This window comes from Thamnophis elegans, chromosome 1 (genome assembly GCF_009769535.1).
Source record: "Thamnophis elegans isolate rThaEle1 chromosome 1, rThaEle1.pri, whole genome shotgun sequence".
NCBI classification, from domain to species: Eukaryota; Metazoa; Chordata; class Lepidosauria; order Squamata; family Colubridae; genus Thamnophis; species Thamnophis elegans.
Genome location: NC_045541.1, coordinates 67,847,315 through 67,873,382, shown reverse-complemented (window position 1 = coordinate 67,873,382; position 26,068 = coordinate 67,847,315). Strand labels below are relative to the sequence as shown.

Here is a 26,068-nt window from a genome sequence, read left to right as displayed (position 1 = left end):
CAAACTGCTAGGTGGACAGTGGTATACATTGCTGTAAGTGTTGAAAATTTCTTTCTTGGTATTTGAACCTTTTAAACCCTCAGAGTCTTCAGAAACCTTTCATGATTAAAGGTGATAGTAATTTATTCAACATAAAAAAATTCTCTGGGGAAAAAAGTCCTTGTTTTTCATTTTTCTTCATCTTTAAGATTTGTGCACTCTGTCTTCCATTTCCCATATTAAAGAATCTGACTAAAAAAATTCTAAACTTTATAGACAACATAAAGTGTAGGAATATATCTGCATTTCAAACTTTATTCTAAGTCTTTAATTAAGGCTTTACTGAATTCTGCCTTTTGTTTCAATACAGCGTTCCCTAATCATTGTTATTTTCACTTGCTCCTAACCTAGAATGGGCCTGAATATTGTATGCTATCACCATTAGACCAATGGTTCTTATAAGAAGTGGCCATTTGGGAGTCCAGTAAAGTTGAAAACTTTAGGATTGCAGCCCCATTGAATAGAATGGGGATTTAACAATTCTATGCTTGATACACAGTATTGGTATCTATTGTTTGGCTGTTCTGGGAAAACAGGTGAAGAAGGTTTTAAACCAGGATCTTGCAAGCTTATGAGTTACAAACTACACAGAAAGGCGGTTGATGTAGTAGTTATAGTTCACTATGGAAATCACACTTATAAAGTCACTATTATATTTCACTTGAGGGTAAGATGAAGTATACATTTTTCTTTTCTTTTTTTAATTATAAAGTTTTTATTTTTATTTTTTCATTTTCATAACATATAATCACAGGTATACTATTATATAGCCAACATCATATTGTATTATTAAATGTTTACATCAATTCATCTTACCATCAACTCCTAAAAACAATTAAACAATTATTGGTTCCTCTGCTCTCCATACACCATATTTGTACCTTATCCATCACTTTCTTTCTTTTTAAAGATTTTTTTCTATTTTTGAATAAACGCAAACAGACAAAACATACAACCCCCCCCCCCACAAAACCATCTTCCATTACAAATTGTAGAAAGTGTGTCGATTGGTTACAAAAACATCTGTGCATCCCTTCCACAGTCATCACCTACAATTCATATCAAATCATATATTTTAAATCAAGTATATTTATATATATTACTATCATCATACCTCAACCTTCATTTGACTAATTGTTTTTATGTCCTTTTATATAAAATATTCCAGATTTAAAGCAAAACCACATAATGGCATTTCATTAGCTCTTCCCAATATCATCTAGTAACATTACATCTTTATAACATGTTCTAAATAAAAGTTGGTTATATTTAATAACAGAGTTTCTAAACCTTTTGTAGTCACCATTTGCAATTTGTATCAAATTTCCTCTTATCAAACCAATATGTTGCCTTCGGCTTCGTGCCTGTGCGATGACCAGCCTGAAGATGATGAGTGGGACTTCGTCGAAACAGCGCCAAGATACCCTCAATCTTACATGGGAAAAGACCTGAATACGCCAAAACCTGGATATCTGTACCCATGAAAATCTATGAACATATATATAATATATAAAATCTATGATCATATATATATATATATATATGATAGATAGATAGATAGATATAGATATAGATACACATACACACACACATACACACACACACATATACATACACATATACACATACACACATATATATATGCGTTATTATCATTATCAATTAACTATCCATTATCACTTCATTTTATACATAATGCTCTAAATTTAACTAAATTTGTCTTAATTTTTTTATCATAAGCTTTCATTACATCAACCTGTGTCTTTCCAGTAATAGTGCAGTTTTATGTCTCTTGCCATTTGTGGCTTTAGTATTCTGGTTATTTCCTTAGTAGGTTTTGTATGGACTTCTCTTCGCAACTTATTGCATATCTTGTATAAGCTCGAAACCCTCCATCTGCTTCTTCGATCAGCTTATCTTTGGTTATCACTAGTGCTTCTGACAAAATTTCTCTCCTTAGTTCCATCAATTCTTCTCTCTTTTCTTCTTCTATACTTTGAAATCTGGGGTAAAGCTCCAGTCCATCTATCTCCCCTTTCCATATCCCACTCTTTCCATTTCCAACCACGCTTAGTTCACTGTCAGTATCAACAATTTTCTTGTCTCTTTGTTTATTTTTTCCTTCAGTTTTTAGAACTCTGACATCCACTTTCTTTATTTGATGAACATCCTCAATTTTTTCATCAAATTTTACTGTTCTATGATCTATGTTCTCCAATCTCTTCTCAATTTACTCTGTTACTTCTAATAATTTTTGAATTTAAAACATAATCTTTTGCAATGTTAAGGTTTCTTTTTCATGTTGTGCCATTCTTCCAACTTATAAACACTGCCACTCTGGCATTCAAATTTTTTTATTAAGTTTAAAGCAAGTTCATTTACAATCTTTCAAGACAAGGCTTTTTTTTCACTCCACTCTAGCTGCCAAAAAAGCTCCTGAAAAGCACCTGTATAAACAACCATGCTCTTCTCACTATCACTCTCTGTAAACAAGCTGAGGAACCTTGAAATGCAAAGTCAAATGATCAAAGAGAAAAAAATAGACAATATTTCCAAGCTTTCCAAGCCTCCAGCCTCCAAGTGGCAGTATTACTTCCTTTCCCTCTGTTATTACAGCCCTCTTTGTATTCCTTTTATATCCTTTATATTCCAGGCTTAAAGAAAACAAAATTCTTAAATGGAGAAAAAAAAACCCCATCCAATCCAGCATTATAAAAATAAGGAAAAATATTTTAATCCATAGGTATAAAAAAAAGAATGTAAAAAGTAGTAGAAGAAAAACTAATCTGTTCAATTTAAGGAATAGGAAACATTTGCAAAAGTTCCATCTGTAAAATAATTTTTTTAAAAAAAGGATAACACACTGTCTAATGTAGCTTAATTTCACTGCTTATTCTGTTTGTTTTCAAATTTAATTTAGCTTTAATTTTTTTTGGGGGGGTAGTCTCTTATAATAATAATATTTCCTCACCAAATGGACACACTTTCTCTTTCCGTTTTCCTCCTGTTCCGGAGCTGTCCCAACTTCAGCAGCTTCAATGACTGCACTTCTGTCATTGGCAAAAAGAGATTTTCCTGGATCAATCAGGGACTTTGCGGTGTCCCTGAGATCAGCAGGACGTACTCTTCCCTGTCACCGTCTCTTCGGGATGGTTTAGGTCCAAAAGGACCATCCAGCGGCAAAAGTATCAACTGCAATCTTTGAGCTCCAAGATCGGACGTCGTGTCATTGCGACGTCAGCTCCTCCCCTCCAAATATACATTTTTCTTTTCTTCTGCTTTCTGTGTAGTCTTGGATTTTTTTGAATCTTACCTGTATTTTTGAAGTGGTACAGCCTCATAAAAGATTCACAATTTTGGTAATGATTCGTATTCAATATCGTTATACTGCTTTTTTATTGATAAGTATATGTTTGAATCCTCTCTTGTCCACTTCAATATATCTCTTTATTATATCTGGAAAGTCCTTCTTCTCCCTTTGACTATGCAGCTTCGTCATAAATACATTTTCATTACTCTCTTACAGTCAGAAAACATTTTTTTAAAAAAGAGAGCAATTGAACTTGGGGTACATTGATGGCAGAGAAGCAAGTAGAGCAAACTATTAAAATGAAACCTTGTTAAGCATTCTATTTTGTCTCGTCATCTCAAACTGAAGCAGAAAATGCCATAGTCAGCGCCTGTCCAGTCCCAGCTGCCTGCTGGAAGGAATGGTGTCCAGGTGTGCCAACAGACCAGAGGTTCAGCAGAAGAGGCCTGCCTCCTTCCATAGCTGCCATTCGGAAGAAGAGAGGAAGCTGAATAACTTGCCCAGTGAGATGGTGTCAGCAGCTGAAAAGATCAGGCCATCTCCATTCCCATTGGAGGATGTAGGAGAGGTTTTATCTGACACGGATGGTGACATCAGCCAGCTGGATAGTGGAAATGGGAGCCAGCCACCAGAAAGGCAAAGTGAAAGTCAAGCCACACAATCTATTTCCCAGGATGATTGTGCTTCGGAAGGAGCTGAAGCAGTAACAAGAAAAAAATTCACTTTCTTGGAGGCAAGTATTACCAGAGGTGGCTACTTATAAAATAAAAAGGCTCTATGGTTGTGATGGTGAACCTATGGCACATGTGCTGGAAGTGGCATACAGAGCCATCTCTCCGGTCACGCCAGCCGTCGCCCATTGCTCTTCGCGTGTGTGGGAGCTAGTCTTTGTGTGCACGGGAGCGCTGGAAACCGAAGAGCAGCTCCCTGGCACACATGCATGTGTCGGGAAGCTGAGCTTCTGGTTTCCGATGTGTGCTGGCCAGCTGATTTTTATGCACGTATGCGCACCAGAAAACAAGACCAGGTGACTGGCACACTTGCGCATGCAGGAAACCAGAATCTCAGCTTCCTGGCATGCATATGCACACTGGGGAACAGCTCTTCTGGTTTCCAGTGCTCCCATGCACACCTGCGGTCCTGTTTCAGCACTTGGTGCCGAAAAGGTCCACCAACACTGCTCTATGATAACATTGGTGGAGCAATGTGGGAGTTATGGTAGTACCAGTAATTTAGTAATTAAATCCCAAATAACACCATCTTATGAATACATCATGTTTTGACTTCTGTATGCTTTCAGGATACGGAGATTCTTGATAATAGTGCACATCGAGACCGTGCAAATTTGGGCCGTAAGCGGGGTCATCGAGCCCCAATCACTCGAGCAGGAGGTACTGCGTTAGAGAATGACAGGAACAGCTGGATGTTCAAAGATTCTACAGGTAACATTCCATTAGGGGATGAATTACTGATTTTTGTTATCAGTGTTTTGTGTTGTGTCTATATGTTTTGCTTCATTCTGTCATTTGTGTGCAACGTGTTCTTTTGAAGCTGTTGCGTATGTTAATGTCAGTTTTGTGAGATAATCCAGAAAAGAAACACATCAAGGAATACTGGCCCTATCTTTATTTAAAGGTTTCATTAACATAATCGTGCAAGTCTGAAAGTACATCTCTTTGCCCCCCTCCCCCTTGCTTTTACAGTTTAAGAAACTAGAGAGATCCTTTCTGAGGTGTTTCCCACAACCCCATTCCTTCTGTGGACTTGACTACTTGTTATATGACCTTTGCCAAGTGTGCAGCTCTTCCTCCTGTCTCCCAAGAATGTTCTCACATACCATTAGTTAACTATTACCATATTTTTCGGAGTATAAGATGCACTTTTTTCTGAGCATAAGACACACTTTTTTCCCTCAAAAAGGAGGGTCAAAATCTTATACACTGAATACAGCATTTTTGGCCTTTGCAAAAATGGCCATGTATAGCCTTTAGGAGGCTTCCAGAGTGCTCCTGGGGGCTGGGGAGGGAACAAATGAGCAAAAAATTGGCTGTTTTTTGTCCATTCCCCCCCCCAGCCCCCAGGAGCACACTACAACCCTCCTAAAGGCTATGCATGTCCTTTTTTTTTTTTGACACAAAACAGGCCCGTTTTTGGGAGGTCTGCAGTTTGCAAAACCTTTTTTTAAAAATTTGCCTCTACAAAATCTTGATGCGTCTTATACTCCGAAAAATATGGTAGTTAACTGTTAGTTATGGACCTATCTGTTTCCAAAGGAAGGCACTACCTACGCTTTGTCCTGTTACAACTTATCAATCATAGTTCATTATTAATAATTTACTGAAGTTCTGAAATCTGTTCTTTTCTAATGCCATCCTTGTACTTGATATTTGAAGGAGTCCATGCAGACATGTCTCTTCTCTAATGATCTAGAATAGTCTAAAAATAAAAAAAAAATAAAGCAATCTAAAAATAGAGGAGAATTGGAGGCAAAGGGATACATTTTTTAAGTAATCATGGTTTCAGATGTGCTTTGAACCTTTATTATAGGCTCCAAAATTTTACCAAGTTGTCTGGCATTGTTTTGGTTTTAGGGAGTATGCTTCATTGTGCATTAATTTTTATGGATATTTCTCTCTTCACCCTTCCCCAGAGCCCCAGTTAGTTTCTACAGTCTCTGATGAAGAAGTCCATGAGGAGTCAAAGAGCAAGAAGTCACGAAGCTCTCCATTGTCCAAGGGGGTAAAGGTAGCCCTCTTCCCAGGCCTCAGTCCTTCAGCTTTGAAGGTAAGGTGTAAAGGGAAGTGAGGACAAAACAGAAGAAATTAGAATACATTGTCAGATAGATTTCTAGAAACTGGATTTTTAAGATCATTCCAAATTGATATCAATTTTGCTTGCGGGATTAGGAGATTAAGGTATAAAAGGGATCCAAGCATCTGATCTCCTAAATCTGTTATGGTGTAATGAAAGTAAGAGGATAATAATGAAGAACTGGGAGAAGAAGTATGGGAAAGCTTGTTAACAAAGTTTAGGAGCTTTGCTGGGGCCTGCTTGTAACTCTTTTGCTCTTGATCATAGGCTAAATTGCGAGGGAGAAACCGCTCCACTGAGGAAGGGGAACCACAAGGTGAAGTAAAGGAGGCTCCTGTACAGCGTTCTAAATCATGCAAGATTGGCAGCACTAGTGGGAAGCCTCTGGTGCTGCCACCTAAGCCAGATAAATCCTCAGGGTACGTATGGTTGTACAGGAGGAGGGGCTGGAGAATTGCAGGTAAAGGAATCCTGGAGGCTACAGAAATAAATTTGCCTTCAGTATTCTAGGACAGCTAGCCTCAACCTTTCCAAATGTCAGGTGGGAAAAGGGGTGATTGAGCTGCTTGAACTGTAATGAAATCCCTGGAATGCTGAGTTAGAGTATTCCTCGTTTGAAACAATTGTCCAATCCAAATGCACTGTGTACCTATTATTGCTTAGTTTCAAGTGTTCAAAAGCTGTCTGAAGCTCAGATAGTCCCATTTGAGCATGTTCAAGTTTATTAATGTTTAATTGAATAAGTGTATTTCGTGTATGCTTGTGTGTGCTGATTTAGATTTTGGTCCTGCCCATTATAGGGCTTTTTCTTAAGGGAACATGACCTTCACATGAGGGGGGGAAAAAGGTTGCCCTTCCATATTAGAGTGTGTGGCATAGATGGGTAGTTATATCCAGTAGCTTCATGTAGGTTTCTTCTTTTTAAATCTGCATAAATTCTGCAATTGCTTGTTCTTGGACAAAAAATTCTGTGATAGTTTGTGATGAAAGTGCTGAAACTGAATGGAACATTAGATGCACTTTTAGAACAACATTCTCTACCTGAACTTTCTCAGACTTTCTCTTTTACCACAGAGGTCCTCTCAGTATTCTTTGGTTGTCGGGGAGCACAGAGAAGATAGACTGTGTCTTCCTGCCTAGGAGCATTTCTCACTAACTGCCACTATCCAGTATGGGTGCTGGCAGAAAGCTGCCAGCTTAAAGAGCACTGCCAATTCCTTTGCTGCCTCGGCAACAAAAAAAGAAAGCCCAGAGGGAAATAGGGAGGAACATTTCCTTTTATCTGGGTTATTAGCAGAAGAGGCTTGTGCTTTCACTGACGGTTCTCCAACCTCACAGAGTAATCCCATACTGTGATCACAACACGGAGAGCAGAGGATCCATTCTTCTCTGCCTCCTTCTCTTTCCCTTGCCCTGCTTCTCATGCACGGGGCAAGAGAGGCAGGTGAGAAGAGAGCTGTTCTATATTCCACATCCTTTTGATGCAGAGAAAGACAAGACAAGCAGTGTTTGCCTTTATGGAGAGCTGGGGCTGGATTGAGGTTGATTTGGTTTGTTCCTGTTCTTGAGAAATGGTTGGTGGGCTGCTAATGTGCAGAGCCAGTTTGGTGTAGTGGTTAAGATACTAGTTTAGAAACCAGGAGATGGTAAGTTCTAGGCCTGTCTTGGGCACAGAGCCAGCTCTGTGACCTTGGTCAGTCATTCTCTTCAGCTCTAGGAGGGAGGCAATGGCAAACCACTTCCGAAAACTCTGCCAAGAAAACTTCAAGGATTTGTCCAGGCAGTTGCCAGGAGTCAACACTGATTGAAGGCACAAAAAATAAATGTGCAGAGGACACTAGGCCTCAGAGGCCATGTTTGGTTTCTTCATTGTCTGCCTTTCAGAAAGTAGATTGCTTTAGAGAGCGTTCACAAGTCAAGTTTTTCATTAAGTTGTTGCTTTGATTTATTTTATTGATTTCTGTTTATGGTTTGTATTATTATACTGGGCTTTATTATAAGTCCCTTCAGTATGATTTAGTAAACAAGGGTGGAAAAGAAATATATATAAATGTTACCATATTTTTGTTCGGCCTGCACTGGAATGTCTGCATAGTTGACGTACTGAATGTTCTTTCTAGAGGTACTTCTTAGTTACTAGATCAATATTTGAAAACTATTTTCTGAAGAGAGGAGAGATAGGGTGGAGTGAAGGGTCCATTTGTGCATTTGTGTTGCGTGAAAAGAAAAATCTACACATGCTCAAGCTTGCTTCCAAACCATAAGATCATTTTTCATATTGTATACCACAGAACCACACTTATTAGTTTTCTGTTAATTTTTTTATTTTCCATCAATAACAGAAGAGAAAAATATAATAACCAAGTAAGAAGAATAAAAAACAAAGAACAGTGGAGAGAGCAAAATGAAATAAACTGGAATATACCAAAAATTATAATTTAAGATAACATATAACTAAAGCAAATGGGAGAGCCAGTTTGGTGTAGGGGTTAAGCCATTAGGCCAGAAATGTGGAGATGGTGACTTCCAGTCCCACCTTAGGCACAAAGCCTAAGAAAACTTTTAATTAGGTTGCATCCTCTATCCAGGATGGCCTAGAACAGTGATGGCTAACCTTTTTCATTACCGAGTGCCGGAAATGGCATGCAAACCCATCCTGTGAGGCAAGGAACATGCAGCTTCACACGTGGGAGTGCTGGAACCCAAAAAAGCAGCGTTCCATCGTGCATGCATGTGCCAGCACCCAAATTTCCGGTGCGAGCAGGCACCCAACTAACAGCTGGCCATTGTGTACGCATGCAACAGATGCTGCTCTTCTGGATTTCAGCACTTCCATGCACATGAAGGCCAGCTGGCCGGCGCATCTGTGTGCACAGGAACGTGGAAGAGGAGCCAGCGAGGCTGCGCATCCCATGCGGAATGGCTCTGCGTGCCGTTTCCATCAGACATGCCGTAGCTTCGCTACCATGGGCCTAGAATCTTTCCACCAAAGTTAAAATTATCTTTTTAGTTGCTGTCCATGAATTGTAAATCAAGTTCTTCATTCTTGGATGGGTTCTACATTTTTATAATATAATTCAACATTGCATTCACATGGTGGCCCTTATTTTTTTTCTGTTCTTATTTTTTAAACGTTTTCTGATTTTCAGATCTGAAACTTCCTCACCCAACTGGCTGCAGGTTCTGAAGCTGAAAAAGAAGAAAAGTTGAAATCCAACCAACCTTCAGGCAAGTATCTCGGAAGGAGATATGAATCTGTCTTCCCAAGAAGGCATTCGATTCTGCAGCTTTGCAGTGGAATCATACTGCACACTTGGGCATTTTGGTTCTGCAGCTGCAAATAACGTTTGTGGAATTTGGCAGCTTGTCCAGAGTTCCCACAGCAAAATGCTTATGGCTGCTCTAAGACCTGGAATTGCTGTCCCTAAGGAAGATCAGGCACTTAAACTCCAACATTCTTCATGGCTGACATGTTTGGATGAACCATAAGAGTATCTGTTAGATTTCTGAATTGCTATTATTCATAAATCCTCAATTATCTCTTCCATGTGCTTCATCTCATTCTGACTTGAGATACATTTGCAGCATCAAGAAGGTGTTATTAACATTCCATAATTGAGATTGCAGTTTGCTTTTTTAATGAATTGATGCTGAGGGAATATTTGCATCCTCTGACGTAACGTAGCAATGTGAATTGGGTTATTTTTTTTATTATTTTTTTTGCTGCCCCTGGGCTCATCAGAGATAACTTTCTGGGCAAAAGTTTGCACTGTCTGTATTCTCCTTTGGCTTTTAATAAAACAGTGCTGTGAGATTGGGCTTCTCATATATTTCAACATTTTGTTCTGATGGAAGTCCAGAATTACTAGAGGACAAGTTCTTTTCTTAGAATTGCTTGAATGGGAGAAGACTGCACTAGTAAATTATTTTACATATCATTGCAGCTGTACCTAGGATGGCACTCCTGCATCCTAAATAGGTATATTAGCCTTGGGTTTCATTATATTTTTGTTCTTGCTTGTTGGGATCTCAGCAGTCAGGCCTCCGCTTTTCTTTTACCAGCAGCCAGATATCGGTATCCATATCTTGGCAGAATTGAGCCATAGTGACATTTGCAGATCCTCTTTGCGATTTTGCTTTGTGAATAGCCTCGGTAAAAAACAATCCTGGCGCTCATCATACGATGTGACCCAAAGGAGACGTGCTTGGAAAAATAGTTCTGCAAGAATCAGCATTCTGCTGGTTTATGCAGCTATTACATTATCATTCTCTACCATGGAAATGCATGAATAACGTCTTCCAGTGCAGAGTGGCCTGATAAATCATCCTGTATTTTACTTGCCCTTCTTTGATTGACTCACTTTTGACTGAATTGTCATGCTAGTGGGTTTTCCAGTTAAGTCAGTTCCTGCCAAAGCACCCATTTAATAGTACTAGTAGTAACAGTAGCAATAATAGGAATAAAATATTGCCAAATTTTATCTGAATCTTGAATGAGAATGCCAGGAGCTCACAAGATGGCAGTAATTTCAGTTAGCACGGTCTTGTGCTAAAATATTTTGAGGTGGTTTTTTGGGTAACAGTCTGAAAAAGTCAATATTTATTTATTTATTTGTTTGTTTGTTTGTTTGTTTGTTTGTTTGTCTTGTATGCCGCCCACTCCCGGAGGACTCCGGGCGGCTCACAAAAGACAAGGGAAAGGGGGGAACAAAACAAAGACAACATGTTAAAAACAAAACCAACATTCACAATTTCTATGGAGGTAGATGCTTCTCAGCTCCCCCCAGCCTGCTGGAACAGCCAGGACTTGGTGGCTTTGCGGAAGGCCGGGAGGGTAGTAAGGGTTCGGATCTCAACAGGGAGCTCGTTCCAGAGGGCCGGAGCTGCAACAGAGAAGGCTCTCCCCCGGGGAGTCGCCAGCCGACATTGGCTGGCAGATGGAATCCAGAGGAGACCCAACCTGTGCGATCTAATTGGTCTGAGAGAGGTAATCGGCAGGAGGAGGTCTCTCTCAATAGCCCTTGATTTAAATGATTTTGTTGCAGAATCCTTTGTGTAGTCCCAAATGTACTCCATGGGATCTGACATGATGCACAACTGAAAAGAGTTTTAAAAAGTCACCATGCTACAATTAACTTGTTCCAGAGAGTGTGCTGGTTTACATGGGAGGCTAAACATACAGGTAGGTAGGTAGGTAGGTAGGTAGGTAGGTAGGTAGGTAGGTAGGTAGGTAGGTAGAGAAGGGGGGGAGAGAAAGAAAGAAATAAAATAATTAGTTCTGTATTGGCTAAGTGTTATTGGGCACACAAGGAATTTCTCTTTGGTACCTTTGCTCTCAGTGTATATAAAGAGACAAGATACATTCATCAAGAATCAGAAGGTACAGCACTTAATGATAGACATAGGGTACAAATAAGCAATCAGGAAACAATATCAATATAAATTGTAAGGATACAAGCAACAAAGTTAGAGTCCTGCAATCATAAGTGGGAGGAAATGGGTGATAGGAATGATTTGTCCATGAGCTGGAGTCAATGATTTGTCATAATTTGTGTGGGTGGGATGGAGTGCTTCAGCAGACAACCCTGCCAATTTTTGTAATCCTTGTCATTTTTTATTGTTGCAGATGTGCTGTCCTACTTCTGGGGCCTTAAGAGCAGATGTTCTGGTCAGCATTTTATGGGTTAGAGACGGAGTTCCCATCTAACATCTTGGAGGGATTTGGGGGAGGGAAGGGATTTGTGGGAAGAGGGAGGATGAAGCACATTTATGCACTTTGTATCTCATTCACTCACTCATGCATATGGCAGTCAATTCTCTTTGCCATTATATTTCCCTTTTTTTTTTCTTTCCCCCTTTCTCATGTTCCATATAATTTTATGAAATCATTTTTTTTTTAATCAAAATGCTTGGCACTAGCCTCTTTTCTTTCACACTAAGATAGGGAGGCAAGACAAGAAAGTGAGGCTTTCGCTCTCTCTGCTGCCATATATTGCATTTCAGACAAAGAGGAAAGGATTGTTTCCCCTTCAGTCACTTGAAACAAATAAAGGTTTTATGGCTATGAAGGTCCTGCTGTCGTATTTGCTTAAATGTAATCCTCTGATCTGTCTCCAGAGCCAACCTTGTTACTTGGCAACATAGTCTAGAGCTGGGCAGGCTATAGCAAAATGCTGGTGGAGGGTGTTTTCCTTTTGTGGATGAAATGGTATGCTGTGTGTGTGCGCGCGTGCGTGCGTAGATAGAATAAGAATAAATAAATAAATCTTAAAACACAGGGCAGGCTGTTTTGGTTGTTGGGAGCTTAGGAGAAATGTCTTTTGAGTTACTGAAAGAGTTTTCACTATAGTGAATATTTGATCTGGGAGGAGATTGACGTACCTCTTGCAGGTATTTGAAGGATGTAGAACAGGGGTGGGTTCCTGCCAGTTCTAACCTCTTCTATAGAAGAGGTTCCACAAATCTACAGTGCCATTTAGAACCAGTTCCAGCTCCCTCCCCACCCATCCGTACGTCATCAAGATGAAGAGCGAGAGGAGGAATTCTGGGAATTGAAGTTCACAAGTCTTAAAGCTGTCAAGTTTGAACACCCCTGGGGTTTTTTTCTAAAGGGTTGGGGTGCAAGGGTCTTGTAACTTAACAGCTTTAAGACTTGCGTGCTTCGAGTGCCAGAGTTTCTGAGCCAACATTTTGGTTGCTAAGTTGGCCACTCCCACCCAGTCACATGGCCGGCAAGCTACTCCCACCCAGTCACATGGCTGGCAAGCCACTCCCACAAAGCAGGCCACACCTACAGAAGAGGTTCTAAAATATTTTGAAACCCACCACTGATGTAGAAGTACATCAAAAGAACTGTTACACTCTCAATCAAATTGCATACTTGTTTCCTGTTCTTGGGAAAAGACACTTCTTGAAGCCTGGGGGCACCAACACCTGCACTGTCAGCTGATGTCAGTGTGCATACACATCCACATACCCAATCCCTCTCCCATATATGCACATTTCGACCCAAAGGTACAGTCACCACACTAATGGTGTACACTATCTCGGGCAACATCCTCATTTATGCACACCTACGATTTAAAAGCCACTCATACAGCTAGGGAAGAAAAAAAAAACTTGATAGGTCAAAGGCACCTCGAATAAAACTCTGAGATCTATGTTTGCTACAAGATCTTTGTGTGTTCTAGTTTGCTGCAAATAAGATTGGAGGAATAATTTGGGTGCTGGCTGGAAGCCTAGTGGATGCAGATGCACTGAAGGGGGGCACTTCATTGCTAAACAAACTCGTTCTCCAAGAATCTTGGGTAGCCAAAAGATCTTTCACTGGAGGGACATTTAAGCAGTCTTCCCAAAACCCAAGGGTTTACAGAAGTCTAAAAAGTTTAGTAAATTAAAAAGCCTAACATCGAAGGAACTCGGCTAGATAGATTTGAGCATACTGGAAGGAGGTGTGGCTGACTGGTTGGTTATGACCTGACCCTGGGGTACGTCACATTGCAAGTTGTTTTCTTTTTTGCAAATTCCATTATCTTTGCGTAACTCTTCTCAGCGCTGAGGTTTGCAAAAGAGCTTGGCCTTGTGGATTCCACTTTTCGAAGAAGAGCTTTGCTGAGTTTTATTTGGATGGAGCACCTGATCGTTGATTCATAATATTTATTCAATAAAGTACTTAATGAACAGGTGTTTGATGCTTTAAATAAACAACCAGCACTGATGATGGATGCATGGATAGATGCACAAATAAACAATATGTGGTTGATTCAAGAGTAGCCTGGTGTGAGGAACAACTCATGTGGCTGAATCAGCCAAGGAATTGCTGGTAAGTACATGTAATAGACACATTTTTTAAAATGTGCATTTGTGAACACTGTCTTTTAACACTGACTTTCCTGTGTGCTTCCTGGATTTTTATAAATCCATAATCATGATATAAACAGGGACTCAATATATTACATTACACAAGAGACCAGATCCTTGGTGTAAGCATGCTAGGCGACTTTGAAATGTATTTGTACATTTTATGAAATTTTGTTTTTCCCCCTAAATAGTGTTTGTGTGGTGGAACGCAGTGGCTCAGTGGCTAAGACACTGAGTTTGTTGATCAGAAAGGTTGGCAGTTCGGCAGTTCAAATTCCTAATGCTGTGTAACGGAGTGAGCTCCCATTACTTGCCCCAGCTTCTGCCAACCTAGCAGTTTAAAAGCAGGTAAAATGCAAGTAGAAAAATAGGAACCACCTTTGGTTGGAAGGTAACAGTGTTCCGTGCACCTTCGGCATTTAGTCATGCTGGCCACATGACCCTGGGGATGTCTTCGGACAGCACTGGCTCTTCAGCTTTGAAACGGAGATTGACACTGCCCCCTAGAGTCGGGAACGACTAGCACATATGTGCGAGGGGAACATTTACATTTAGTGTTTGTGAGCTCCTAAACTTGGGAATATTAGTACTGTTGGAAATAGGGCATGCTTTGTTGATCCTACCTACCTTATGCAAGGATGCCAATTGAGTTCTTATGTATGGTTTTTAAAATGATATCTGTGTACATCTGACTCGGAATTGACCAGCTTGATGACTGCAATGAAGAATACTGAACTTTGGTTCCTGTATATCAACGTTTTTCATCTGTTCAACTTAGGAAAAAGAAATATAGTTGAGAGATAACTTTTGTTTCTATTTTGCCCTTATTTTTAAATGAAGGTGGGGTGGAGTTCCATATTGCAGCATCCATCTTATTGCTTGCTTTGGTATGCTATTTCTAAGTGGTGGGTTTTACCTGCAACTGTTATTTCAACCAGCAGAGGCCACTGCTGTACTTGCTAAACTAATAGCAAATAAGTCTTGCTCTGCATTTAGGGAATGCAAACAGACGAATTAGTGGTGAGAGCAAAAGAAGGTCCACTCGAAAAGAAAAAAGGCTAAGGCAACAGCCCAAATTTCTGGGTTTAAATAGAAAATACTTGCTAACGTATTCTCTTAACATCTTGTGCCAGACACCAAAACAACCTTATTAAAAATGGAATTAAGTTGAAGTGTTGTTAACACGTTAGCAGGGAACCTGTAGCTTCCAGGTGATAAATTGCAGTACCTACCAAACAAGAGTGGTCCAGGCAGATGGGAATGGTAGTCTCTTATATGGAATCATTTCAGAATCTACATCTTTATTTTTCAATGTAAAGCTCCTGGAAATCCCAAGCAATTATGCCAAATTTAAATTTGCAATAATGATCTGAGCTTGTATTTCCACCTATCACAATAACCAATATTAATAGTTACCAGTTGTACTTACCCACAAAGCCTCAATTTCCCTATCTAAAGAATATTTTCTCCATTTGAACACTTCAACTCATAATTTAATAAATCTCACAAGAGTTATAATTGTTGCACTAGCTTTTTGAATGCCATTGAAGTCCTACCAGTATTATTTTCTTCCTTCCAGGGGGCATTTTCTGAAAAATGCTGTATAGACTTCGGCGTTCTAGTTAACGGTTTTTGCTTTCAGACTTGTGCCTTTGCTCTACAGAATTTCCTGCAGGGTTCATGCTGGAATCTGCAGGGATTTCCAGATGAAATATGAGAAACAGCATCACAGATGTATGACAGATATGACCATATGGAGGCATAATATTGTTAGGCATCAGGGTCAGTGAATTTCTGTTCTCATCAGAGGAAAACACTAGTCCATCTAGGGGCATCTTTTCTACATAACTTTTACATGCAAATTAGTATTAAAGCAGTTTCATGTGAAATAATACCATTTATGCACACATTCACATAACCTTACACACAGTATTCAATTTATACTAAGAATGCTATCATAAATAAATGAAAAAGCTCCAGAAACTCCACTGCAGAGGTGGCATTCAGCAGGTTCTGACCAGTTCTGGAGACCCGATAGTGGAAATTTTGAGTAGTTCAGAGAACTGGTAAATACTACCTCTGAGTGGCCCTGCCACCATCTATTCTCTCTTCCCGAGTCCCAGCTGATCAGGAGGGAATGGAGATTTTACCGTATCCTTCCCCTGCCATGCCCACCAAGCCTCTCCTACCAAGCCAAACCACGCCACGCCCATCAAACCATGGCCACAGAACTGGTAGTAAAAATTTTTGAATCCCACCACTGCTCCACCGGAATGGTTTACACACTGCATATATTATGTAGTGTTCAAAAGGATATGAAGGCATTATTTTGAGAAAGTTGCCAAGCTCTTTTCCTGTTGATAATGATTTTTGAGCTCTTTCCACAAGCTGGTGCAGGTTTTTGACAGTACTAATAATACATTAACTGTCCATGAATTTTGGAATAATTCTTTTGTACTAGCAGAATTTCACTGAAAAAATTGCCTGTGTGCACTGTATGCAAAACCATCAACTATTAAAACATACAGTATTTTTGATCTGCTTGCCAGAAAGTGACTCTTGGGTCAATTTAATTAAATTTACACCAGCAATCCATTTCCATGTTGCTCAAATAGCGTGTTCCTTTATTCTGTAATAGTTGTGAAGAATTGTAGCAGTATCACTCTCATAAACCATTAAGGATTATTACATGCAGGTTTGCTGTTGACATAAAAACTGCTGGTCTTGGTATATGCCACATAATATTAAAAGCTGAAAAAGGCCAATATTTAGAGCAGTGTTTCTTAACCTTGGCGACTTTAAGTCCTGTGGACTTCAACTCTCAGAATCCCCCAGCCAGCACTGGCTGGGGAATTCTGGGAGTTGAAATCCACAGAACGTAAAGTCACCAAGGTTGAGAAACACTGGTTTAGAGGCTGCTCAGAAAGAAGATGAGGTTGGGTTAAGTGCCCCGTTGACGATTTCAAAAGTTTAATCCATTTTTCACTTCTGATATGCAATGCAAAACATCCAGTGTTCTGCCATCATCAAAGGTAGATACTGAACATTCATCTGTTAGCTTTAAGTTGATGCCATCCATATCATTTGGAAAAAGCCAATGCCTGGTGATCTTATAGTTACTTAGGCAGTCATGGTTTTACAGACTGTATTGGCTGGGTTCTCCCAGTAAAATAGGTTAACATGAAGTTGACCTGCTATTTAGTGTGTCATGTAATACAGGTAGACCTCAACTTACAACAGTTCATTGTGTGACCGTTCAAAGTTACAATGGCACTGAAAAAAATGACTTAACGACCGTCTTTCACATTTATGACTCGCAGCATTCCAATGAGCGCATGATTTACATTTGGATGCTTGACAGCTGGTTCATATTTATGACGGTTGCAGTGTCTTGGGGTCATGTGATCATCTTTTGCAACCACCTGACAAGCAGAGTCAATGGGGAAGCCAGGTTCACTTAACAACCGTGTTACTAATTTAACAACTGTAGTGATTCACTTAAGAAATGTGGTAAGAATGAGGCAAAACTCACTTAACAACTTATGTCTCAACAACATAAATTTTGGGCTCAATTGTGGTTGTAAATCGAGGATTACCTGTAATTAAGGTGTTCAACTAGGATAGTGAAGAGACAGAATCAAGCCCATCTTGAGTCCCATGATTGCTGACACAAAATCGGAGGAAAGGCACTTAATTAAATTCCTGTTATCTCTACCACCATGGCAATGGCAAGGGTTCATATTATGAACACTGCAAGATGGCTAAGAGATATATTTTTCCTTTTCTTCCTGCAAACAATAATATGGCTGGATTATGGCTTGTTTGTCATGTAATGTCTTAACTATCACAATTTACTGAGATCTTAAATGAAGACACAGGCATTTAAAAAAACTTTAAAAACTGTCCTAAGCCAATCCTCATCCAGAGTGGGATTCTCTGCTATTCATATCCCTTTATTGTTACAGTGAGACAGACTATAAATATTTTGCTTGCTATGTCCTGGGCTCAAGACCCATTTTTTTTCTTTTCCTGGCTTGCCTTCCTGTCTCCATCCTATTTCCTTTCCCCACTCCCATCTCTTGTTAATTTTTTTTTTCTTACATCGCACATTTGCAGCACAGAGTTTAAAGTGACAGAAATAGAAAGGTGATGGACCAAGTGAAAAAAATGTTGACCAACTTTCAGCTGACTAGCAAATCTTTTCATATAGAAGCCTTTCCCTTCTTTATGCTGTTCCATGAACAGGGAAGAATGACTTTGGCCTAAACAAACTAACAAATAAATAAATAAATAAAGATCTCTGGGGTCTTCTTAATTTGCAGCACTGCTTTTCTTCAGTAAAGGCATCAAGTAGTTTATCCCATTAAACTACTTGGCTCAAATCAGCAATGCTTCTTTTCCTTGCCTTTTCTTTACCTTTTTAATCTTAAAAACAAAAATACCCCATATGAAAAATAATGAACGGCTATTCTCATTTATGAGTTTTAAAGGATTGATATAACTTTCCACTACTGAAGGAGTTGTAGCAACACAAACAGCAGCTGGGGTACCAATTCTTGCTAAAAACAAGTCTATTCTGACTATTAAGGCTTGATGGAGCTTTCAGGTGTCCTCCCCTGTATCCTTTTCATCTAGTAGGAGTTGCAATTTATGCAATCTTGATGCAATTTTTATGCAAGACATAAAATTACTGCACACATTTAATACTTCGGCCTTGCTTTCTCGCAGTTTATACATCAGAACTAGGACTCACACTCACCAAGGTTGACTGAGAAGTAACGTGCTTATTCTTGAATCAATAAATCTTTGGTTCCCAAAGCTACTAGGCTTAGTTTAAAAGTCACATGCATGTCTCAAAATGGTGTTAAGCATGCTTACTGTATTAATCAAGCTTTCTGGTTTATACGCTTAATCATATGAACATAGCCTATTTTTCATAGGCTTTTTCCATAATACAGACTCAAACCTTGGACCATATGACCATTGTTTGAAGGATCTTGGGATCTATAGCTTAACAACAATTAGTGGGTGCTGCTAATAGAGAATATGGAATTTATGGGATGGACCTCCTTTTTTTCAAGGATTGCCCAGAAATAAATATAATGGGCTGACCTTGTCAGGCTAACATATTCTAACCTGGCTAAAGTCTACCAAGAACTTCAGCATACCTCTAGGAAAATTAGGAAAGAAAAGTGCTTTAGTTCTTCCCAAAGTCTAAAATTACAGAATTTAACCAGCCTTGTGTTAAAGAGTAATTACATAATAATCATGGTACCTTGAAGATCGAGAAGATTTTAATAAGAAATTCCTTTGTTAAAATAAGTTAAATCTTTAGATGTGACAAAGATTCTTGGTGGAATATCAATACAAAACTGCAAATCAAATCAATATAGCTTGGCTAGTTAAAGTAGACCCTGATGATTTCTTTGAGTAAGTTCCTCAGTATCAGCACATATTCTTATTTCATTACGGGAAGGGAAGGGAAGATGGGAGCGTGTGATACCATCCAGGCCTTCTACTTGTATATTGATAGGCAAATCTTCTTTGCTGGTGTTTGCTTTCTTTCTTTTCTTTGTGAACAGTCCCCTTATTTGGTAGGGATAAAAGAAAGATGAGATGAAGATGAACTATTGTTTGCTCAATCAAGGAAAATATTCTTCTTTGCTATTCTGAATCTAGCAACAAATTAGAAATCATCTAGTAGTTGACTATAAGGTAAAGGTAAAGATTCCCCTTGCACATATGTGCTAGTCATTCCTGACTCTAGGGGGCAGTGCTCATCTCCGTTTTAAAGCCGAAGAACCACCACTGTCCGAAGACGTCTCATGACTAAATGCTGAAGGTGCATGGAACACTGTTACCTTCCCACCAAAAGTGGTTCCTATTTTTCTACTTGTATTTTTACCTGTTTTTGAACTGCTAGGTTGGCAGAAGCTGGGACAAATAACAGGAGCTCATTCTGTTATGTGGCACTAGGGATTTAAACTGCCGAACTTTCTGATAGGTAAGCTTAGCCACTGAGTTGTCCCCGCAGTAGTTGACTATATCAACCTACTAACCCTTTGTGCAGCAATAAAGATATGATCTCATTTTCACCTGTTGGGGGCTATATTACAAATTGAATTATATGGGGGAGTTTTTCTTCGGTGGAGGAAATGAAAGCTGGATTCCATTTATTTAGCTGTGTCTACCAGGGCGATATACCAAATGCTTTGGGGCAGGGCATACCAAAACCTGAAGATTTGTCATTGCCTGTGTTGTCCTATTCTTGACAACTAGGCTGCTTTATAAAAAACTATTTGTGTATTCAATATTTTGCTCACTGATTTACATTATATGGTTGTTATGGACTACTGAAATAAAGGGTGGAATATTCTGAATATTCTAAAGCAGCATCAAAATGTTAAATTATAGTTATTTGAGATCATTCATCCAAAATGTGACAGTACAGCTAGGCACTCTTGAAAAAGTATTTGGAAGATGTGCTTTGAACCTCAAAAGACAAGCATATAATCTCTCTATACTTCATTAATGCAGCTGCAGAAGCTTTTTCCAGCTTCTGTTCAGTGACGCTGAATAAAAAAGGCTGTTACTTAAAGCTTGACCGGGTTCACATATTGTTCTAAAGCCAATTTAGGCTGTTTGGTTTTAGCCTTAGAGGGTTGGACAAATCCAGTCACCATTTGTAACATTGTTTATGGTTTAGTGCAATGTGTGAACAAGCCAGCCAATCTGACTGGTTCAAGCTACGGTTAAGAAATCCAGACCTTGTACAACAGTCTAAACCCAGTTTATATGTTTCATTTAAGACCTGAGACAGATCTAGGTAAGTTTTAGATTTTTTTTTCCAACACGGGTGATCAAATCACCTACTGTGTATCTTTGTTCAAGCATCACTGCTGGTAACCTGAAACCCACATAGCATCTGGCAGGAAAGCATAACTCAATGAACTTGTCACCTTTTCCTGGACTCCATCTGAAGATGGTGACCTAAGTAGGTTTTTATGGCTTCTACACTATTCCAGTTTTTTCCAGGCCAGCATTTTGCATTCTGTTTATTCTGACAAGGACTCTTAGAAAATTAAAAAGCTTGCTGATTAACATGACATTTTGGTTGGTCCCACTGAGAATTTTGATTGAACATATGTTCTCCAAGGATTTAAACTGCTATTTACTACTTAACAATAGATATTTGTATGATTTGAGCAAATTGTGACCTGGTTTAAACCATACATACTTACTTTAATTTGTAAACTAATTCCAGTGAGAAGAGTAGGGTTTAACTGGATTTGAAAGGTCTGGGTTCAAATCCCCCTTCATTCACTGGGTGACTGTGCCTGTCATTTAATTTTAGCCTAATCTGCCTTACAGGGAAGTTGCATAGATTAAATGAGGGAGTTATAAAGGTCATTTTTGGGGCCTCTGAAGGATGCAAGTCACAGGGATTTTGAAGTTGTTCTGGAATGTTTTGTTTTTCCTAGTTTTAACCAAGGGAGAATTCTGACATTTCAAAGAGTTGGGACAGGCCTGAATTACTTGCTAGTTGCTTTGTTATTCTGATGATAGTGCAACACAGAACTCCTTGTGTTATAAACAAAGGCACATGGAGGATGACCAGGACAGCTGATGGAAATTATCAGGCTGATCAGTAAAGCACAAAGGGAAGATTGAACACCAAAGCCCTAAATGGCTTGTAAGAGTGGTGCTATGGTCAGCACGAAGCCATTTTCTAATCCAGCAGGCCAGATATTTCCTGGGAAGGCAGATAAAACCCATCAAAAGGCAAGATAGGTGGCTAGCAGTTCCATCACTACAGGTACTTCAAAGGAGCTGGAGATATCTTCTACGGACAGATAGCAAATATGCTCTGGTCCTGTCCAGGAGAGACTAGAATATCAGATGTTGCCTGGTTCCAAGTTGTTCTTTCATACTGTTTCTGTGTCTGATGTTTTGGCCATGTCAGATTTAATTGTCTAAACATCGTATCCTAAAACCGCAAGTAGTAAATTAACATATAAAGACAGCCTCAATTTTTCATTAGTGAATATGCAGTCTTATTACACGTTGTATAGCTGAAAAGCTTTTCTTATTTAATTTGTAAACTACTTTACTCTTATTATTATGTGCTTCATATAAAGGCTGTGTGTTTTCTGTGGGAACTGCCCAAAGACATTTCTTTTGGGACTGGGAATAAACTGAAATTTGAGCATTTTAGATGCAATGCAGAGGTTTAGATCAGTTACAATGAATTGCTAATAATCTCTCTCTCTCTCTCTCTCTTTTTTTAAGTTGATAGACTTTAATTCAGGTTTGCTCCTTTTAGAAAAAAAATATCTACAAGTAGTCCTCAACTTACAACAGTTCATTTAGTGATCATTCAGAGTTACAATGGTACTGAAAAAAGTGATTTATGACCATTTTCCCCTTTTATGACCATTGCAGTATCCCCATGGGTCATGTGATTTACATTTGGATGCTTAACAACTGGTCCATATTTATGACGGTTGAAATATCCTGCAGTCATGTAGCAACTTTTGCAATCTTCTGATAAGCAGAGTCAATGGGGAAGCCAAATCCACTTAACAACCGTGTTACTAATTTAACAACTGCAGTGATTCACCTAACAAATAAGGGAAGAAAAGTCATAAAAGGGGACATAACTCACGTAACAAATTTCTCACTTAGTGACATAATTTCTGGTTGTAAGTCGAGGACTACCTGTGTTTTAGTATACATACATTGTATCATTATCGTTATAAATTATTTATCAAATATTTAAAACTCAAGAAATATTTTTCAAATACGTGGATCTTCTAGAAATGCCCCGTGTGTCTAAAGTTTGAACTATTCACCACCAATGATCTCTGCAGACCAAAGCATGACTTAAGTACCTCCCTACATACACACTTTTCCCCCCACTCATATGCTTCTCTCTGAGATGTTTGCTGGGAGTCTCTCATTCTTCCCAGCTCTGCCCCCACCACCTTAGTTTTCAAAGCCTTTCAGGGAGCCAAGCAGAATAATTTTCAACTTCCTTAGTAAAAGCTTATTTACATATATGTATGAACACACCATTCCTTTGCATTGACAGACTTTTCTTAATGTGCTATCCTAATGTGATCACAGAATGTCCTAAAGTCAAGGATGCTTAGTTTTGAAGGGGAAAAAAAAAGCACTTAGATCACTTTGCAGCTGAAACTGAGAAGAACTGATAATTGGGAAACCGAGTCTTTAGGCAAAGGGTTGATCGGGTTAGCAGGGCATCTGGGAACCCTGCTATTTGGATTATCGCTCCATGCCACCCACCCAGCATCTCTGGTTGTCTTAAGCCACATTCCTTTCCTTGCTCTGAGAAGCTTAGGTTGAGAGCACATGTAGAGAGTGTTTGTGAAGGGGAGGATCCAAATGGCAGATGGAGCTGCCCAGCACCACAGGGGTCAATTCATCCAATTCACATAAGGATGTTGAGTGAAAGCAAGGGGAGGACTGGGGGGAGGGGAAGGGGGCTGGGATACAAAGGTTTTAAGACAACTCAAAAGGAAGCTACTACTACAGTAGGAATGAGTGGGTGTGTGAGAGAGATGACCCAGACTGTGAGAGGCACTGGCCAGATCTGTCTAAAGCTTTGAAAGGAAGGAGGCAACAGAAAGACACACATGAGCTGAGAGACCTGGCAACATTTTTTTTTTTTTTGGGTCTTCCTTCTACACAAGAACTCTGCCAAGATTTATCCTGCTGAGTGATCTGGAAACCAAAGAGCAAAAAACAAAAAAAGAGGGAGAACTTCTTCTTCCAGCAGAAATGGAATTTGGCAACGATACTGACAATAACTCCAGCAGCTATGAATGTGACTACGATGACTGGAGTTCTTCCAAAATCCTAATTCCTTCAATCTATTTGCTTGTTTTTTTCCTGGGCACCACTGGCAACGGTTTGGTGCTGTGGACCATTTTCCGAGGAGGACAAGAAAAGCGACGCTCAGCAGATACATTCATTGCAAACCTGGCAATAGCTGACCTGACTTTTGTGGTCACTTTGCCACTATGGGCCACCTATGTGGTCCTGGACTACCATTGGTCTTTTGGCTCTTTTGCCTGCAAGCTCAGCAGCTATCTGGTCTTTGTCAATATGTACGCCAGTGTCTTCTGCCTCACAGGGCTCAGCTTTGACCGCTACTTGGCTATCGTTCGCCCCATAGCCAATGCCAAGCTGAGGTCCAAAGCTAGTGGACTTCTAATGACCATTGTGCTCTGGACTATGGCGGCTCTCTTGGCCTTGCCAGCCATGATTTTCCGGAGGACTGGAGTATTCCTTGGGAGTGACAAAGTGACATGTTTCATGGATTATTCAAGTGTGGCAACCAACAAGACTGAGGCAGCCTGGGAAGCAGGGCTTGGCTTGTCCTCTACCCTGATGGGATTTGTAATCCCCTTCGCCATCATGCTGATTTGCTACTTCTTCATTGCCCGTACGATTGCAGGTCACTTCCGAAAGGAGCGCAGTGAAGGGTTGAGGAAACGGAAGCGCCTGCTAACCATTATCATTGTCCTTGTGACCACTTTTGCAATCTGCTGGCTCCCCTTCCACTTGGTGAAAACCATCTACATGCTAATGGACTGGGAGGTGATGCCCTTGTCCTGCAGCTTCCATGCCTTTCTGAGCAATCTCCACCCGTACTGCAGCTGCTTGGCCTATGTCAACAGCTGCCTCAATCCTTTTCTCTATGCCTTCTTTGATCCCCGCTTCCGACAAGCTTGTACGGCTGTCCTCTGCTGCACGTCAGGGCATTTGCCTGGAGCTGCTGGAGAAAAGTCAGCCAGCTATTCGTCTGGTCATAGCCAGAACCATCTAGGGAAGAACATGGAAACAGGGCAGGAGAAACACTGTCCTGACAGTCAAGAGACTTTGCTTCATGAGTAAAAATGGAATAATACCCAGAAGCCCTGAGAAACTTTGCATACAATGAGTCTCTCCTCACCCCTTCTCCTTTCAATTCTTTTCCCTTGCATCATTCTACCATGGGATTCTGTTTCTATTCTTAAAGTTGCATTTTTAATTTTTTTAAATTGGTAAGTCTGTTTTAACTGACATAATATTCATCCCTTCCTTCTGTGTTCTGCTTGGTTATCCGCTGTAGCAATTTCTATGTTATACAGGGATGATGCTAGGAAAGGGGAAAAAAGGCATTTCCTTCTGTTCTAAAACACAATCCTGCATACACAGCTGGTGGTTCTTTTAATGAAATTTACATGGACTTTTAAATGGACTCATAGAGGCTTGGGCTGGTTATCTGCAGACCTGAGCTTTGAAATGTTCTGAAAACTCGCAATAGGTTTTTGAAATGTTCAATGAAACAATAGAACTGTGCACAAGTTGCATGAAATCAGGGGGTTCATTTTTAAGGGAATGCACTTGGGAGGTTGCTGCATATCCAGTCTGTCTATATTCATGCTTTGATGTTTCAAGCCAGCTCCTGTTATGCTTCGACCCTACACCCCAGATTTTCTTACTTTTCCTTATCATGCCACTTTGAAGCATGGTTTCTTGGCAACTTCTAATTCCTTGATTTCCCTTCTTCTATTGGAAGAAATTATTGCAGCCCCTGAAATTTCGAGTTTTAATATTCACCACAACAGAGAACTGGCACCATGGACAGAAAACTTCAGTCTGCAAACCTATTTCTTTCTATGTATGAAGGCAGCTTCTTCAAACAGATAGCAATTGTAGTTTGTTCTTTGCTCCATGCCTGTCCTGTCAAGTAAAGGCTCTCAATTGAAAACTATTTTTTTTTAAATACATGAATGGTTCATCAGCAAAATCTCCCTCCCTTTTCTTTCTTTCTTTCTTTCTTTCTTTCTTTCTTTCTTTCTTTCTTTCTTTCTTTCTTTCTCTCTCTCTCTCTCTCTTTCTTTCTTTTTTCTTTCTTTCTTTTTTCTTTCATTCTTTCTTTCCTTCCTTCCTTCCTTCCTTCCTTCTGTCTTTCTTTCCTCCCTCCCTCCCTCCCTCCCTCCCTCCCTCCCTCCCTCCCTCCCTCCCTCCCTTCTCCCA

At 39.8% G+C, this 26,068-nt stretch overlaps 2 protein-coding genes across 6 annotated transcripts in view; both read left to right on the top strand.

Annotated features, from left to right (window-relative positions):
* TNKS1BP1 (tankyrase 1 binding protein 1) overlaps positions 1 to 12,228 on the top strand; it is a 33,135-nt gene extending 20,907 nt beyond the window's left edge. For 4 of the 5 annotated variants that reach the window (XM_032218940.1, XM_032218931.1, XM_032218961.1 and 1 more), the window contains 6 exons: positions 3,698 to 4,082; positions 4,650 to 4,791; positions 6,000 to 6,133; positions 6,428 to 6,579; positions 9,310 to 9,388; positions 11,787 to 12,228. In XM_032218940.1, the coding sequence (XP_032074831.1) occupies positions 3,698 to 4,082; positions 4,650 to 4,791; positions 6,000 to 6,133; positions 6,428 to 6,579; positions 9,310 to 9,370 (874 nt within the window). In that variant the 3' untranslated portion in view covers positions 9,371 to 9,388; positions 11,787 to 12,228. The remainder of the gene's footprint in view (positions 1 to 3,697; positions 4,083 to 4,649; positions 4,792 to 5,999; positions 6,134 to 6,427; positions 6,580 to 9,309; positions 9,389 to 11,786) is intronic. The other variant, XM_032218947.1, reaches the window with a different exon arrangement.
* Positions 12,229 to 23,589: 11,361 nt separating this feature from the next.
* On the top strand, positions 23,590 to 25,867 carry APLNR (apelin receptor). Its single transcript, XM_032237739.1, has one exon. It carries the CDS (start codon positions 23,822 to 23,824, stop codon positions 24,938 to 24,940), a length of 1,119 nt encoding a protein of 372 aa, XP_032093630.1. The 5' UTR covers positions 23,590 to 23,821; the 3' UTR covers positions 24,941 to 25,867.
* Positions 25,868 to 26,068: the final 201 nt, after the last annotated feature.